Raw genomic sequence first — 14772 nt, 5'->3', positions numbered from 1 at the left:
CAGAGAACAGGACACGTGACTGCCGACTCAATACAATACGAGGAGTTCAGCTTCATTCACACTTACACTCCTGCAGGTAAAATGGACATTGTGTTCACACAACCCTCACTACCATTTGGTTATAAATGTGATCGTACTAGATACCATGCATCATGTCTTTGGGTTTCCTATGCCATCTACTCTTGCCTGGATTCCATCTGTGTGTCTCAATTTCGGCCATTGGATTGTACTAGAGCCTCCATTCAGTTCCATCTCATAGCGGTTTTACTGCTACAGGGCGGAATCTGTGTGCCGGATTACATTATAAACACGTGTGTGTGTGTGTGTGTAAGAGATTATATCTATATCTATATCTATATTATATATATATATATATATATATATATATATATCTATATCTATATATATATATATATCTATAGATATATATATCTATAGATATGTAGATATATAGATATATAGATATATAGAGAGAGAGAGAGATATTATGTATATCTCTATCTATCATGTGATCCGGCTCTTCGGGGTAGGGCACATGCATGCGCACCTCCTGCAATACCGCTGACTGTCTGCCAACACACGAAAAATGTTGAGCACACAGGCAGACCTCCGTTCTGTTAGTAGGGGATGCATGGATCCTGTTTCTTCCACTAGTAAAAGCACCTCCCCCCTACCATACACAAAAGCACTGGTTTGATCACCCCTGATGTTAACCCCTTCCAAGCCAGTGTCATTACTACAGTGACAGTGCATCAAATACCAACAAAAGAAAGCCCTTGGGGTACAGCATCACATGGCCGCACAATTGTCAATAGTATGTGTATATTTTTATATATATATATATATATATATATATATTTTTTTTTTTTTTTTTTTTTTTTTTTTTTTATTGCTTGATTGAAATGTGACAAGTTTGGCACAACCATTAGATGGCCACATCTGTAGTAGATTAAGCTAACACCACCAAAAACTAAAATAAAAAGGCCAAAACTCCCCTGACCAGAAAGCATTAGTAAAAGCCACAAGATAAAAAAAACACAGCAGATTAGAGGAAATGCTGATATTCTACAATGCAGACCTCCAGTATATAGTTACCTGTAGGACAAAATAAAAAGGTCTCTGGTTCACCCAAATACTGATAAATTTCATTCGTTATTGACACTTGTGCGTGAGCGAATGAGCTGAACACCTCCTTGTCCGCCGGGCACATGTTGTGATCGATGTCATCAAACAGAAGAGCGAACGACTTGCACCCAAACTGAGTGACCTAAAAAAAAAAAGAAAAAAAAAAAAAGAAAAAAACGCACGTTTTAATTTCTTCATGGTAAATATCAATTCTGATGGTTTTTCCCATTACTAGAGTTGAATTTGACACTTTCCGTAATTATGCCCTAGCTACAATACTACACTTATCCACTGGGTCTTTTTTGTTTACATGTTTAAATCAGTATTTTTTTTGCTAGAAAATGAATTTGAACACCCAAACATTATCTATATATAGTGGTCACATGATCACAAATCCTTCCCACCCTCCTGGATGTTAAAACGGAACTTCAGTAATTGTTTCATCTATTAAATCTTCTGCCCTTGTTGTTTTAAACTTTGGATAGTAAAAAAAAATTTCTGCCAGTAAATCCCTTATACAGCCCACTTCCTGTTTGTCTGGTCATTAGCCTAGACATCATGCACAGCTCGCTCTTTCACTCCTGAGAGTTTGCCAGGAAGGTGGGGGGGGGGGGGGGGGGGGGAGTCATAAGAGGGCCAATGAGAGCTGGAGGTGTGTATGTAAAACCAGGAAGTGAACAGGCAGCAGCTTCAGCTGCCCACATTTAAGATGGCTGCAGCCAGACTCAGTGGAGAGAGATTTCTGCAGCATATTTGGCAAGTACAGAATTAAATTATATATAAAATATGCAAAGTGGTTGGAGGGAAGCTTCAGAATGGCAAAGATGCTTTCATTACAAATTATGTGAGCAGACCGTAGTTCCTCTAAGAAATTTTAGGCTGCATTCACACTACAGTGTTTTAAATCACGGGCAGATTTGCTGCATATCTGCCAGCGATTTGAATGACAAAATACGGGACTCGCATTTGAGATGCCATTCATTTGAATGGCACCTCAAAAACGTACTGCAATTGCATGTCTCCCCAAAGTAGCTCAGGGCTCGACAAACCCCGGGCGCCTGGTCGCATTTGCGCCTAGAATTTGTGTCCTGGCGACTAGGGCAACGCTGCTGGGGTATCCCGTCTCCATTTGGACCCCGAACTCCGCCGCGCAATTGCATCGGGCTGCGCCGGCCAGTGATTGAGGCCGCGGCTTTGCGGCCTTCTAAAATCTTTCGGTAGTCTGGCGCCATCTTGTGGTGGATGTAGAAATTACACCCTATTCCAATAATGCTAATTCCTAATGGAGTGAAGCTCCCCTGCCTGTTTTTCACTGCCCGCCCATTTCCTTCCCAAAGTGAAGAGGAGAAGTTAGTGATTGCGGGCGTCATCTGGCGCCTTTTGCCCAACGGTGAGTGTGGTGGCTGGTAAATGGCTTCTCATTTTATATATATATATATATATATATATATATATATATATATATATATATATATATATATATATATATATATATATATATATATATATATATATATATATATATAATTTTTTTTGTAAAAAGTAAAATAAAAAATTTATTTTAATTAAGGAAAAAAAAAAAAGGGGGGGGGGGGGCTGCGGCGCTATCTTCCCCTCACTCGTCTCCATGTCAGGCCAGGGACAGGTCCGGATCGCCGTTACCGACCTGGCTCCTAACTTTTTAAGCTGGCTCCTAGATTCCAAGCAAATTTGTCAAGCCCTGAAGTAGCTTCTGAACAATTTTTGGGCAACATGTGTGGTCCCGCGATGCGGGGTGCCGTGACTGGAGTGAATTTTATCCAATGAATAAGGCATCTCAAATGCCTTCATATCTCAGCCAGATTTAAAACGCTGTAGCTTGAGTGCAGCCTTAGGAAGTTTTTCCTCCTGGCAACAGCGTATTTGCAAAAAAATCCCAATGCGTGTAAAAGTGTCCACCACTTTTACAAGCATTTAGGCGGGTTTACAGGTGCCAAGCGCTTGGGCATTAATTTCATTGGCCAGAATAAGTTATTATTTTGCCCAAAGAAATTAATTAATGCTTAAAGCGCTAAACGTGATTCGCTAAAATCTAGCTTTTTTTTTTCTCTCTTCCAAAACGCTGCTTCTCCTGGACTGGCAGTGGGTTTTTTTCTTGCCTCTAGAAGCTGCTGCCACTAAACCTGGCTAAAAGTCTGTGTGTGCGCACGGACACACACCAGGCTAACACAGAGGGGCCCAATTATAAGCAGGAAAAAAAAAAAGTCAAACGCCTCTAAAAGCAGCAGTAAAAATGTCCTGTGTGCATGAGGCATTATTAAAAAGGGGACACTAGGGTGGGCAGGAAGGGGTTAAAATATCAGGCAAAAAAAAAAAAATTAAAAATCGGTACAAATATTTACCTGATCTAATTTGCGTTTTAGCGTGGCCAACTCCTTCTGATTGGAAAAGGTTATATCAAGCCCCGGAGAAATGGCATAAATAAACTCGATCCCAAATTCCTGAGCAGCAGAGATCAAAGTCATCAACTGATCTATAGAATACAAAAAAAAAGAAGACTTGTTTATAAATACAACCTGTAAATATATAATAATTGTATTTGATATTTGTAGACAGATGCTTCATTGGATGGATTCTTCTTACTTTCTGTGCCAGTGACCACACAGCAAATGGGGACAAATCTGCTCAAAAGGGGTCACCAGTTGAATTATAAAACAATAAAAATAAAAGAAAGAAAAATTTGGCTGGAATCAGGCCTAAATTTAAAGCGGCATTAAACCTGAAAGAAAACAGTGGCGGTCAGGGCAGGCAGCAGACAGAGTAATCCAGGGACCAGGGGAGGTGGTCAGGGCAGACAGGAGAGTAATGCAGGGACAAGAGGAGGAGGTGGTCAGGGCAGGCAGTACACAGGAGAGTAATCCAGGTACCAAAAGGAGGTGGTCTGGACAGACAGGAGGGTAATCCTAAAGATAAGAGGAGGTGGTCAGAGCAGGCAGAAGACAGGAGAGTAATCAAGGGACAAGCTGGTTAAGGTTGAAAATGAGGGTCACCGTGCAGAGCCAGATTGGTTAGAATATTCACAAGTCCAGAGTCCTTGGCTCTGCCAATGCAATGCCAAGCTGCCACTAATAAAGCGAACAGAATATTGGCATTAAAAAGGGAGGGGGGGGGGATCAACTCCAGAGATAAAGCGATAATTCTACCGCTCTACAAGACTCTGGTCTGGCCGCACCTGGAGTATACTGTCCAGTTCTGGGCACCAGTCCTCAGGAAGGATGTACTGGAAATGGAGCGACTACAAAGAAGGGCAACAAAGCTAATAAAGGGTCTGGAGGATCTTAGTTATGAGGAAAGGTTGTGAGCTCTGAACTTATTCTCTCTGGAGAGACGCTTGAGAGGGGATACGATTTCAATTTATAAATAACGGACTGGTGACCCCACAATGGGGAGAAAACTTTTTTTTGCGGAAGGGAGTTTAAGACCCATGGACACTCATTAAAATTAGAAGAAAAGGGGTTTAACCTTAAGCTACATAGAGGGTCCTTTACTGTAAGGGTGGCAAGGATGTGGAATTCCCTTCCACAGGCGGTGGTCTCAGCGAGGGGCATCTATAGTTTAAAGAAACCATTAGCCAAGAACCTGAATGACCGCAACATACAGGGATATACAATGTAATACTGACATATAATCACACACACGGGTTGGACTTGTTGGACTTGTGTCTTTTTTTTCAACCTGACCTACTATGTAACTAGGCTTGTGATGTTAAACTTAAGAGCCAAAGGCTGCTGCAGCCAATCAAAGCAGGGAGGGCAAGGCAGGCAAAGCAGCAGGAACACAGCCTGAGAGAAGTGCCGCCACCAGAGGGGAGAGAAGGTGCCGCTCCCAGACTGGGGGGTGGTAGAGACTGGTGTCGGTGGAGCGTCCCTCAAGCTCCTGACACAAACAAGTAATTTCTGTACATTCTCTGTGTGATGAAAGGTGACACTTACCAGCTTCCTCCACAGAGTACATCTCCCTCCAGAACATTCTGTGCTTATAGTCATCTTTAGGGGCATACAGGTAGGTGTTCAGTCCCCACTTCTGAAGCCTATATAAATAAAAAAAAAAAAAAAAAAAAAACAGACATTATAAACTGAACAAATCATGTGCTTGTAAAATACTGAATGTTATCTGACAAACATCGCTGATTACAATGGACCTTTCACATGGGCAAATTTTGCCCTGAGAGTCAGGGGGTCTCCAAACTACGGCCCTCCAGTTGTTCAGGAACTACAATTCCCATCATGCCTAGTCATGTCGGAATGTCAGAGTCTTACAATGCCTCATGGGATGCGTCATTCCGCAACAGCTGGAGGGCCGTAGTTTGAAGATCTCTGGATTAAAATGATCAGATAAACATCAGCTAGCTGCAATCTTCGCTATTTTAAGGCACATAAAACACAACCGTCAGATGCAACACGCAAATATGGCTCCCGTCACACACATCCAATTACAAAAAAAAAAAAAAAAAGAAGACAAGATTTCTAACCACCTGCTCACCACTGACCATAAATATACCGCGAGCAGTTGGCAGGTACAGGCACAGTCACCCACATGATCGGGCCTCATCCGGGTTTGGGGATCTCAGACGCAGTCCCTCGACAAGCTTGACTACCCTGCACAGAGTCCTGACCTCAACCCCCCATAGAAGACCTTTGGGATAAATTAGAGAGCAGACTTCAAGCCAGGCCTTCTCGTCCAACATCAGAGCCTGACCTCACAAATGCACTTCTAGAAGAATGGTCAAACATTCCCATAGACACACTCCTAAACCTTGTGGAAGGCCTTCCCAGAAGAGTTGAAGCGGTTATAGCTACAAAGGGCGGGCCAACTCAATATTGAACCCTACGGACTGGGATGACATTAAAGTTCATGTTCAAATTATATTATAATAAAATATATATATACTTTTGACACTATAGTTGCTGGCTCATGAGCCTCTGGAATGCTTTCAGAAGCGGTGGGAGGGGATATTACCGCGAACCGAGGAATGATGTTTACCGGCACTTCCTGGTTCACGCAATGATCAGCTGTGATTGGTCACAGCTGATCATGTGGTAAGAAGCCTCTAACAGAGGCTCCTTACCACGATCGGAGATGCAGAGTGTCAGAATGAATTGAATTTATTCTTCTCCTCAGTCTTTACAAGGTAATCGGGAGGGGCTTCAGTAACCAAAACTGCAGTGTTTGTCCTCATGACACATCACAGGAAGCATCATGGTTAACAGAGGACAGAATTACAAATAGACTTGAAAAACTTAAGATTAACCACCTTCAGACCGGACCATTTTGCTGGTAAATGACCAGAGGTCTTTTTACAATTTGGCACTGCGCTGCTTTAACTGGTAATTGCGCGGTCATGCAATGTTGTACCCAAACAAAATTTGCGTCCTTTTCTTCCCACAAATGGAGCTTTCTTTTAAAAAAGGTATTTGACTGACTCTGCGATTTTTATTTTTTGCGATATAAACGTAAAAAGACCGCAAATTTTGAAAAAAAAAAAATTATATTTTCTACTTTTTGTTATTAGAAAAATCCAATAAACTCAATTTTAGTCATACATTTAGGCCAAAATGTATTCAGCCACATGTCTTTGGTTAAAAAAAAAGTAAATAATTGTATATTTATTGGTTTGCGCAAAAGTTGTCACATCTACAAACTAAGGTACGTTTTCTGGAATTTACGCAGCTTTTAGTTTATGACTGCCTATCTCATTTCTTGAGGTGCTAAAATGGCAGGGCAGTACAAACCCCCCCCCCCAAATGACCCCATTTTGGAAAGTAGACACCCTAAGGAAATTGATAAGAGGCATGTTGAGCCCATCGAATATTTTATTTTTTTGCCTCAAGCGATTGAATAATAAAAAAATAAAAAAAAAATAAAAATTTTGTCTTTTTTTACACAAAGTTGTCACTAAATGATATATTGCTCGCACATGCCATGGTTATATGTGGAATTGTAACCCAAAATACATTCTGCTGCTTCTCCTGAGTACGGGGATACCACATGTGGTCGACTTTTTGGAAGCCTAGCCGCGTACGGGGCCCCGAAAGCCAAGCACCGCCTTCAGGATTTCTAAGGGCATACATTTGTAATTTCACTCCTCACTACCTATCACAGTTTTGAAGGCCATAAAATGCCAAGATGGCACAAAACCCCCACAAATGACCCCATTTTAGAAAGTAGACACCCCAAGCTATTTGCTAAGAGGCATGTTGAGTCCATGGAATATTTTATATTTTGCCACAAGTTGCGGGAAAATTACAAACTTTTATTTATTTTATTTATTTTTTTGCACCAAGTTGTCACTAAATGATATATTGCTCACACATGCTATGGGCATATGTGAAATGACACCCCAAAATAAATTCTGCTGCTTCTCCTGAGTACGGGGTTACCACATGTGTGGGATTTTTTGGGAGCCTAGCCGCGTACGGGGCCACGAAAACCAAGCACTGCCTTCAGGATTTCTAAGGGTGTAAATTTTTGATTTCACTCCTCACTACCTATCGCAGTTTTGAAGGCCATAAAATGCCAAGATGGCACAAACCCCCCCCCCCCCCCCAATGACCCCATTTTGGAAAGTAGACACCCCTAAATTTAGGGGTACACTAGTAAGACTCACAGGTAAAAAAGCACCTAGGCTGTCAGCGACTGTATCAAAACGCTACAAAAAAAACGATCGCAGGGATCAGGCCTGACTCTGCGAACGCTGCAGTTATGGGTGTTGTGTTTTCGATCGATACTGCACTTGGGTGGGCTGGGCTTGGCGGAGGGGCTAAACGCAGGTGCTAGCAGGTATCTGGGCTGATCCCGCTAACAATGCGTTTTGGGAAACCTAAACTGCTGGCGACGCTAATATAGATCTGATCAGATACTATATTACTAAGGGAGGTGTATGCTTTGTGCGTGGGTGTTAGCGGTACTGGCACTAACCTGACGCTGCCTGGGGCGACGCAGACCTTATCTGACCCTCAAACTTATATCACCTGCCGGGTGATCAGGGGGTTAAACCTTTATTGGGTAATAAATGGCGGGTGCCCTGAAACTATAAGAAAAAAACTAACCAACCAGCATCACCTGTAACAGTTATATGGTGAGCACTGGTGAAAGGGTTAACTAGGGGGCAATCAGGGGGCTTTATGCGGTAGTATATGGGGGTCCCTGGCGCTATAAAAAGCTGTGGCGAACCTAAATACCTACCTGCTTAACTAGCGTCACCTGTGACACTAATACAGCGATCAGAAAAACGATCGCTTATTAGGCTGGGTTCACACTGGAGCGATGCGGGAACGCCACGAATCCGCGGCGGGTTCCCGCATCGCATGCCTCCCGGCGGCAGTTCACACTGCCCTATGCGAACTGCTGGGAGTGTCAGTGAAATGTTAATGACACCCCCAGATCAGTTCGCATATCGCAGTGCGATCTGCAAACTCGGACAGGAATCGGATCGCATGGTGTGAACACCCATGCGATCCGATTCTGCTGCGGACCAAAGAAAGGGTCCCGTGCGAGTTTGCGGCGGGTGCGATGCGAATTCAGCCATACTATCTGTATGGCTGAACTCGCATCGCACAGAGATCGGATGTGATTTGCACTGCAGTGCGGTGTGAATCACATCCGTTCTCATAAACCGCTGCAATGTGAACCCAGCCTTAGTGACACTGGCGACGGGGGGTGATCACAGGGTTAAACCTTTATTGGGGGGGGTTAGGGGGGTACCCTAGAGCTAAAGGGGGCTAACCCTAACTGCCCTAACAGTTATTGCAGTCACAAATGACACCAATGCAATAATAAAAATAATAAAAAAAAAAAAAATGCAATTGGTGTCACTGTGACTGGGGGTGCAGGGGTGATCGGGGGGTGAAAGTGTGCCTGGCGTGTTCTACTGTTAGTGTAGTGTTAGGTGCAACTCACCGATCCTCTCTCCTCGGTGCCGGAACGAAAAAGACCGACACGGAGGAGAGATTACATCACTTCCTCTGCCTGTGTTTACATTACAGGAGAGGAAGTGATGTAGAGGAGGGATTTCATTAGTCAGGAGCGATCGCGAGGGGGTGGCCATGAATGAATGGCCGCCCCCTCATCCCGGATCGCTCCTGCACGGAATCCGACCGCCGCTGGCACCAGGGGGGGGGCACGATCGGGCCCCCCACCCACAGGAAGGCAGGGACGTACATGTACGCCCATATGCCTGCCCGTGCCATTCTGTCGACGTACATCGTCGTGCGGCGGTCGGCAAGTGGTTAATAAGACAGCAGGACCAGATGGCTTGCACCCAAGGGACCTTAGGAAACTCAGTCAAATAATTGCCAAACCATTGTTCCCAATTTTTACTGACAGTGTACTGACTGGAATGGTACCAGCTGATTGGAGAAAAGCCAATGTAGCATCAATATTTAAAAAAGGGCCCAAAATACATCCCTGGAAATTACAGAGCAGTTAGCCTAACATCAATAGTATGTAAACTCTTGGAGGGGCTGATAAGGGACTACATACAAGATTTTGGTAATAACGGTATCATTAGCAGTAATCAGAATGGATTCGTTCTTGCCAAAAAAAATCTATTAACCTTTTATGAGGGGGTGAGTTGCCATCTAGATAAAGGAAGGCCTGTAGACGAGGTGTATCTGGATTTTGCAAAAGCATTTGACACAGTTCCCATAAACGTTTACTGTATAAAATAAGGTCCGTTGGCATGGACCATAGGGTGAGTACATGGATTGAGAACTGGCTACAAGGGCGAGTTCAGAGGGTGGTGATAAATGGGGAATACTGGGAATGATCAGGGGTGGGTAGTGGGGTCCCCCAGGGTTCTGCGCTGGGACCAATCCTATTTAATTTATTCATAAACAACCTGGAGGATGGGGTAAACAGTTCAATCTATTTGCGGATGATACCAAGCTAAGCAGGGCAATAACTTGCAAAAAGATCTGAACAAATGAATGGGGTGGGCAACTACATGACAAATGAGGTTTAAATGTGGAAAATGTAAAATAATGCATTTGGGTGGCAAAAATATGAATGCAATCTATAGACTGATACATAAATCACGTGCTGCGCTATCCCCTTAATGATCTGATGAAGTAATTACTGTATGGGTTATATGGCACAGGTGATGGACACTGTTATACCCTAGATAGGAAGTTCAGCTCCACATATAAACCCTCCCCTTACCGGGAGTACTTCAGTTTTGTAGCAACGCAATACACGTGTAACCAGAAAGAGGGGCGGGACTTCTGCGTCCCGTGATATACTCCCAGAAAAGGATTTGACAGGTAAGCTGTTATAAAAATCCTATTTTATCGTACATCATGGGACACAGAGCCACAATAATTACTGTATGGGATGTCCCAGAACAATGCTATCTGAGGGGAGGGAGACACAAACAAAAGTAGGGTGCAATCAGATCTGAGGACCTATACTGTTGCCTGCAGCACACTCAGCCCAAAAGGCAATATCCTCATGCCTTCTTATATCCACCTGATAGAATCTGGTGACTGTATGGACTGAAGACCAAGTTGCGGCCTTGCAAATTTGAGCCATGGAGGCTCGGTGATGCACTGCCCACGAAGCACTAACAGCCCTGGTGGAGTGCGCTCAGATTTGAAAAGTTGGAACTTTGCTCTTCAAACCAGAAAGCTTGAATTACTTGTCGAATCCATTTAGCAATGGTAGATTTTGACACTGCCTGTCCTTTTCTAGGACCTTCAGACAACACAAACAAAACATCTGTTTTCTGAATCTGAGCAGTCGCCTTCAAATAGATTTTGACTGCTCTCCCTACATCCAGAGGATGTAGTGACTTTTCTTCCGTAGAACAGGGTTCTGGAAAAAATGAAGGTAGAACAATATCCTGGTTTAGATGAAAACATGAAACCACCTTTAGCAGAAAGCTAGGATGACAACGCAATACTACTCTATCCTTGTGAATGATTAAATATGGCTTTTTACAAGAAAGAGCATGCAATTCTGATACACTTCTTGCAAAAGATATGGCTACCAGAAAAACTAGCTTCCTTGTCAAGTCCCAAGGGTTCAGGGGTGCTCTAACTGGTGGATTAAGCTGCGTTACCCCCTGTATAAAGCTTCAGACCAAAGAAAGCTAAAGCAAGTGGCCGTTGAAACAAATTACGATAAGGCCCGAGACCTGGCCTTTGATGGTACTCAAGGCCAGCTTCATCTCTAAGCCCATTTTCAGAAAGGCAAGGATTCTACCTATAAACATACTTTCTAGGATGTCAACGCCTGGATTCACACCAGGAAACATATGCCTTCCAGACTAACAAATGACTCTGGAAGCTGGCTTTCTTGCATTAATCAAAGTAGAAATCACTGAGCCTGAAAGCCCATGATTCTTCACAATTTGGGTTTCAATAGGCAAACTGTTAAATTTAGCATTTGTAAGGTAGGATGGAATACTGGTCCCTGCGATAGCAGGTCTGGATGTGGTGGTAGGGTCCATGGGGCCCCTACGGCCATCTTTACTATTTCTGCATACCAACATCTTCTGGGCCACAAGAACTACCGACTTCCTTTCCTGCTCGATCCTGCGAAGAAGTCGAGGTAACAGCAGAATAGGAGGGAATACATAAATCAGTGAGAACTGATCCCATGGGGTCCCCAACGCATCTGTTCCGCATGTGAGTGGATCCCTTGTTCTTGACACAAAGTTGTCGACTTCGTTGTTGAACCTGGAGGCAAACAGATCTACGTCCAGGATCCCCCAACTTTGGCATATAGCCAAGAAGATGTCGTTGTGAAAGGACCATTCCCCAGGGAACAACTGCTGGCGACTCACGTAGTCTGCCTGCCAGTTCTCTACACCTGGAATGAAGATTGCACAGCACATGCTTTTCTTCCCAGGTTAGGATATGGTTTACCTCTCCCTGGGCTGCATGACTTCTGGTGCCCAACTTGAATGTCCAGGCCTTTAGGGCTAGGTGCGCTGCCCGAATCTCTAAAATGTTAATGGGCAAGGTCCTTTCGGTTCGGGACCATTTGCCTTGGACAGACGCTTCTTTCAGGACTGCTCCCTAACCCAAAAGGATGGCATCTGTTACCACCTTCCAGGTAACTGCTAAGAAGGATTTCCCCTTCTGCAGATTCTCGGATATCCTCCACCAACTGAGGCTCCGATGCACTTTCGGCGACAAACGCATCGGAAAATCTAGTGCTTGGACCTTCTTGTTCCAGGCACACAGGATACGGTTTTGCAGCAGTCTGCAGAATGAAACTGAGCATAGGGAAACGCTTCGAAAGAAGCCACCATCTTTCCCAACAACCTCGTACAAAGGCGAATAGAAGGACCCTTCTTCGCCCTGACCACCTGAACCAGCTCCTGATCTTTGCCTGGGGTAAAAACACCCTCTTCTGAGCTGTATCTCTAACCAGACCCAAGTATTCCAGTCTTCTTACTGGCTTTAAAGAAGATTTCTCTAGGTTGAGGACCCAACCTAGGTATTCCAGGTAGTTGACTGTGGTGACCATACTTTGGTCTAAGCGGGCTCCGACCGGTCTATCAAGAGCAGGTCGTCTAGGTATGCTATAATGGTTATACCTTGAGACCTTAATCTGGCCAGAGGAAGGGTCAGAAGTTTTGTAAACACCTGAGGTGCAATAGCTAGCCCCGCCCAAGGCTACAAAACTGAAAATGACGTTTTTCTACTTCAAAAAACGCAGATATATTTGATGAGCGGGGAAAATAGGCACATTCAGGTATGCAAGCTTGATGTGGATTGACACCAGAAGCACTCCTACTTGTATGATGGAGACTACTGATCGGATTCCATGCGAAAAGAGCAGATCTTCAGGAACTGGTTTAGATCTTTGAAATCTAGAATGGGTCTGACCTCTCCATTTGGTTTGGAGTGAAAAGGTTTGAATAAAACCCCAACCGCTGCTCTTCTATGGGGATCACCATGATCACTTTTTGCGACAAAAGTCAATCTAATGCTTGAAAGACTTTTTTCTCTGGATCTTTGGGAACATTTGACCTGAGGAAATGAGAAGGGAATTGTCCGAACTCTAGCTTGCAACCTAGAGCTACTGTGGAGACCCAATAGGGAATTCCTCCTGCCAGACCCTTGAGAACTACAGCAGTCTTCCCCCCACTTGAACGAACGGGGGCGCCCCTTCATAAATAGGATTTAGCATTCTGTCTTGTAGGTTTTCCTCCCCCAGTGCTCCTGGCACTGGAGAAAGCCTGTTTAAATGAAGTACGTTTACTCCTTTTCTTAACTGACAAAAGGGTACTTTTCGCACTTGATATCTTTTGGATATATTTATCCAAATCATCCCCAAACAGCTTTTCACCACGAAAAGCAAAACCAGCCAGGAGCTTTTTTGCATGGCGCTTTGGCTGACCAACTTTTCAACCATAAGATTCTACACATATGCACAAACCCAAGTGTAAGGCGAGAGGTTTGAAGAATAGAATCTCATTCCGTGAATTGCAAAACACCAAGCCGCTGGCAGCTCTGCTAAATCCTGGGCCTGCAGTTCAGGGAAAACCTTGAGCACCTGTTTCAAATGGTCTCTGAAGGATTGACATACCCCAATTGCGGCCACTGCAGGTTGAGCCACAGAACTTGCCAAGGAGAAAGTGTTTAACATGAATTCCAGTTGGATCCCTAAGCATTTGTGCATTGTCAACAGGACAAGCCAAGCTTTTATTCACAGAGGATATAGCCGCGTCAATTGCTGGTATACTCCACATCTTAGTACATTTTTCCTCCATAGGATAAAGTGTTGAAAACTTTAAGGGGGGGAAAAAAAAATAAAAAAATGCTCATCCGGGTGATCCCACTGGGAATACATAAGCTTTTCCAGCAACGAATGGACAGGAAAGGCACGCAAAGCCTAAGGAGGTTTTAGTGAACCCAAACAAGAAGTGGGCTTTTCAACTGTGTAGCTTAAATATGGAGCAGACCATTTCAGTAAGAGAAAGCACCAGCAAGTCCTTCCCCACTTGATCCCTTGGAAAAGGAGTTATCAGTCTCTTCACAGGCCCCTGAGGGGGGATTCATCTTCCCTCTCCCTCTGTTCCTCTGTTTGAGGATCCTGGGTGGTAGAAGGGGACCTAATGCGTTTTCTACCACTATGTGAAGATGGGATTAAAGTTACTAACCTTTCCTCCAATCATGGCTGAGGAAAAAAAACCTCAGTAATATAGACAGGGGCTGAACTGTTGGAAGCAATTGCAACCCCTGGCGACCCTGATGGCTCACTTTGACAAGCCTCCCTAGGCCTTTTGGGGGGGATGGTGTTGCAGAGGGAGAATCCTTAGAGCCTGAGGGCATCCCCTTTGTACCTTTTTTTTTTTTTATTTTAGGTATTTGTGCCTCTGGTCATCGTGCCGAGAACAAATGCAGAGGTACTACCAAAATGCACCCGCTGCAAGTCAACGCCGTGCTAAGCCCCGTCCATTTCCCCTACTTCCCACCCACACCCCACTCTTCCCAAAAAAATTTTAAAAAAAAATTATTTTGCCACGTGAGCAGGCCTCTGATCCGACCGGATCGTCATGTGGTGGGGTGGGGGGAAGGGGCGCTGGGGTGGAGGAGAGCTGATGGACAGGGAACCGCCATTATGGCGGCGGAGTGGCACAGCATACCGCTGACATGC

The 14772-nt window shown here is 44.3% G+C and overlaps 1 protein-coding gene across 1 annotated transcript in view; it reads right to left on the bottom strand.

The window, feature by feature from the left end:
* Positions 1 to 14772, bottom strand: part of OGA (O-GlcNAcase) — a 96611-nt gene that overhangs the window by 57531 nt on the left and 24308 nt on the right. Inside the window, 3 exon segments of the mRNA XM_077455681.1 lie at positions 1096 to 1267; positions 3507 to 3637; positions 5097 to 5194. Coding sequence (XP_077311807.1) covers positions 1096 to 1267; positions 3507 to 3637; positions 5097 to 5194 — 401 coding nt within the window.

The sequence above is a fragment of the Lithobates pipiens genome, unplaced genomic scaffold (assembly GCF_037356315.1).
Source record: "Lithobates pipiens isolate NorthernLeopardFrog02 unplaced genomic scaffold, aLitPip1_a1.2 Scaffold_25, whole genome shotgun sequence".
NCBI lineage: Eukaryota > Metazoa > Chordata > Amphibia > Anura > Ranidae > Lithobates > Lithobates pipiens.
This window is presented reverse-complemented; position numbering and strand designations above follow the sequence as displayed.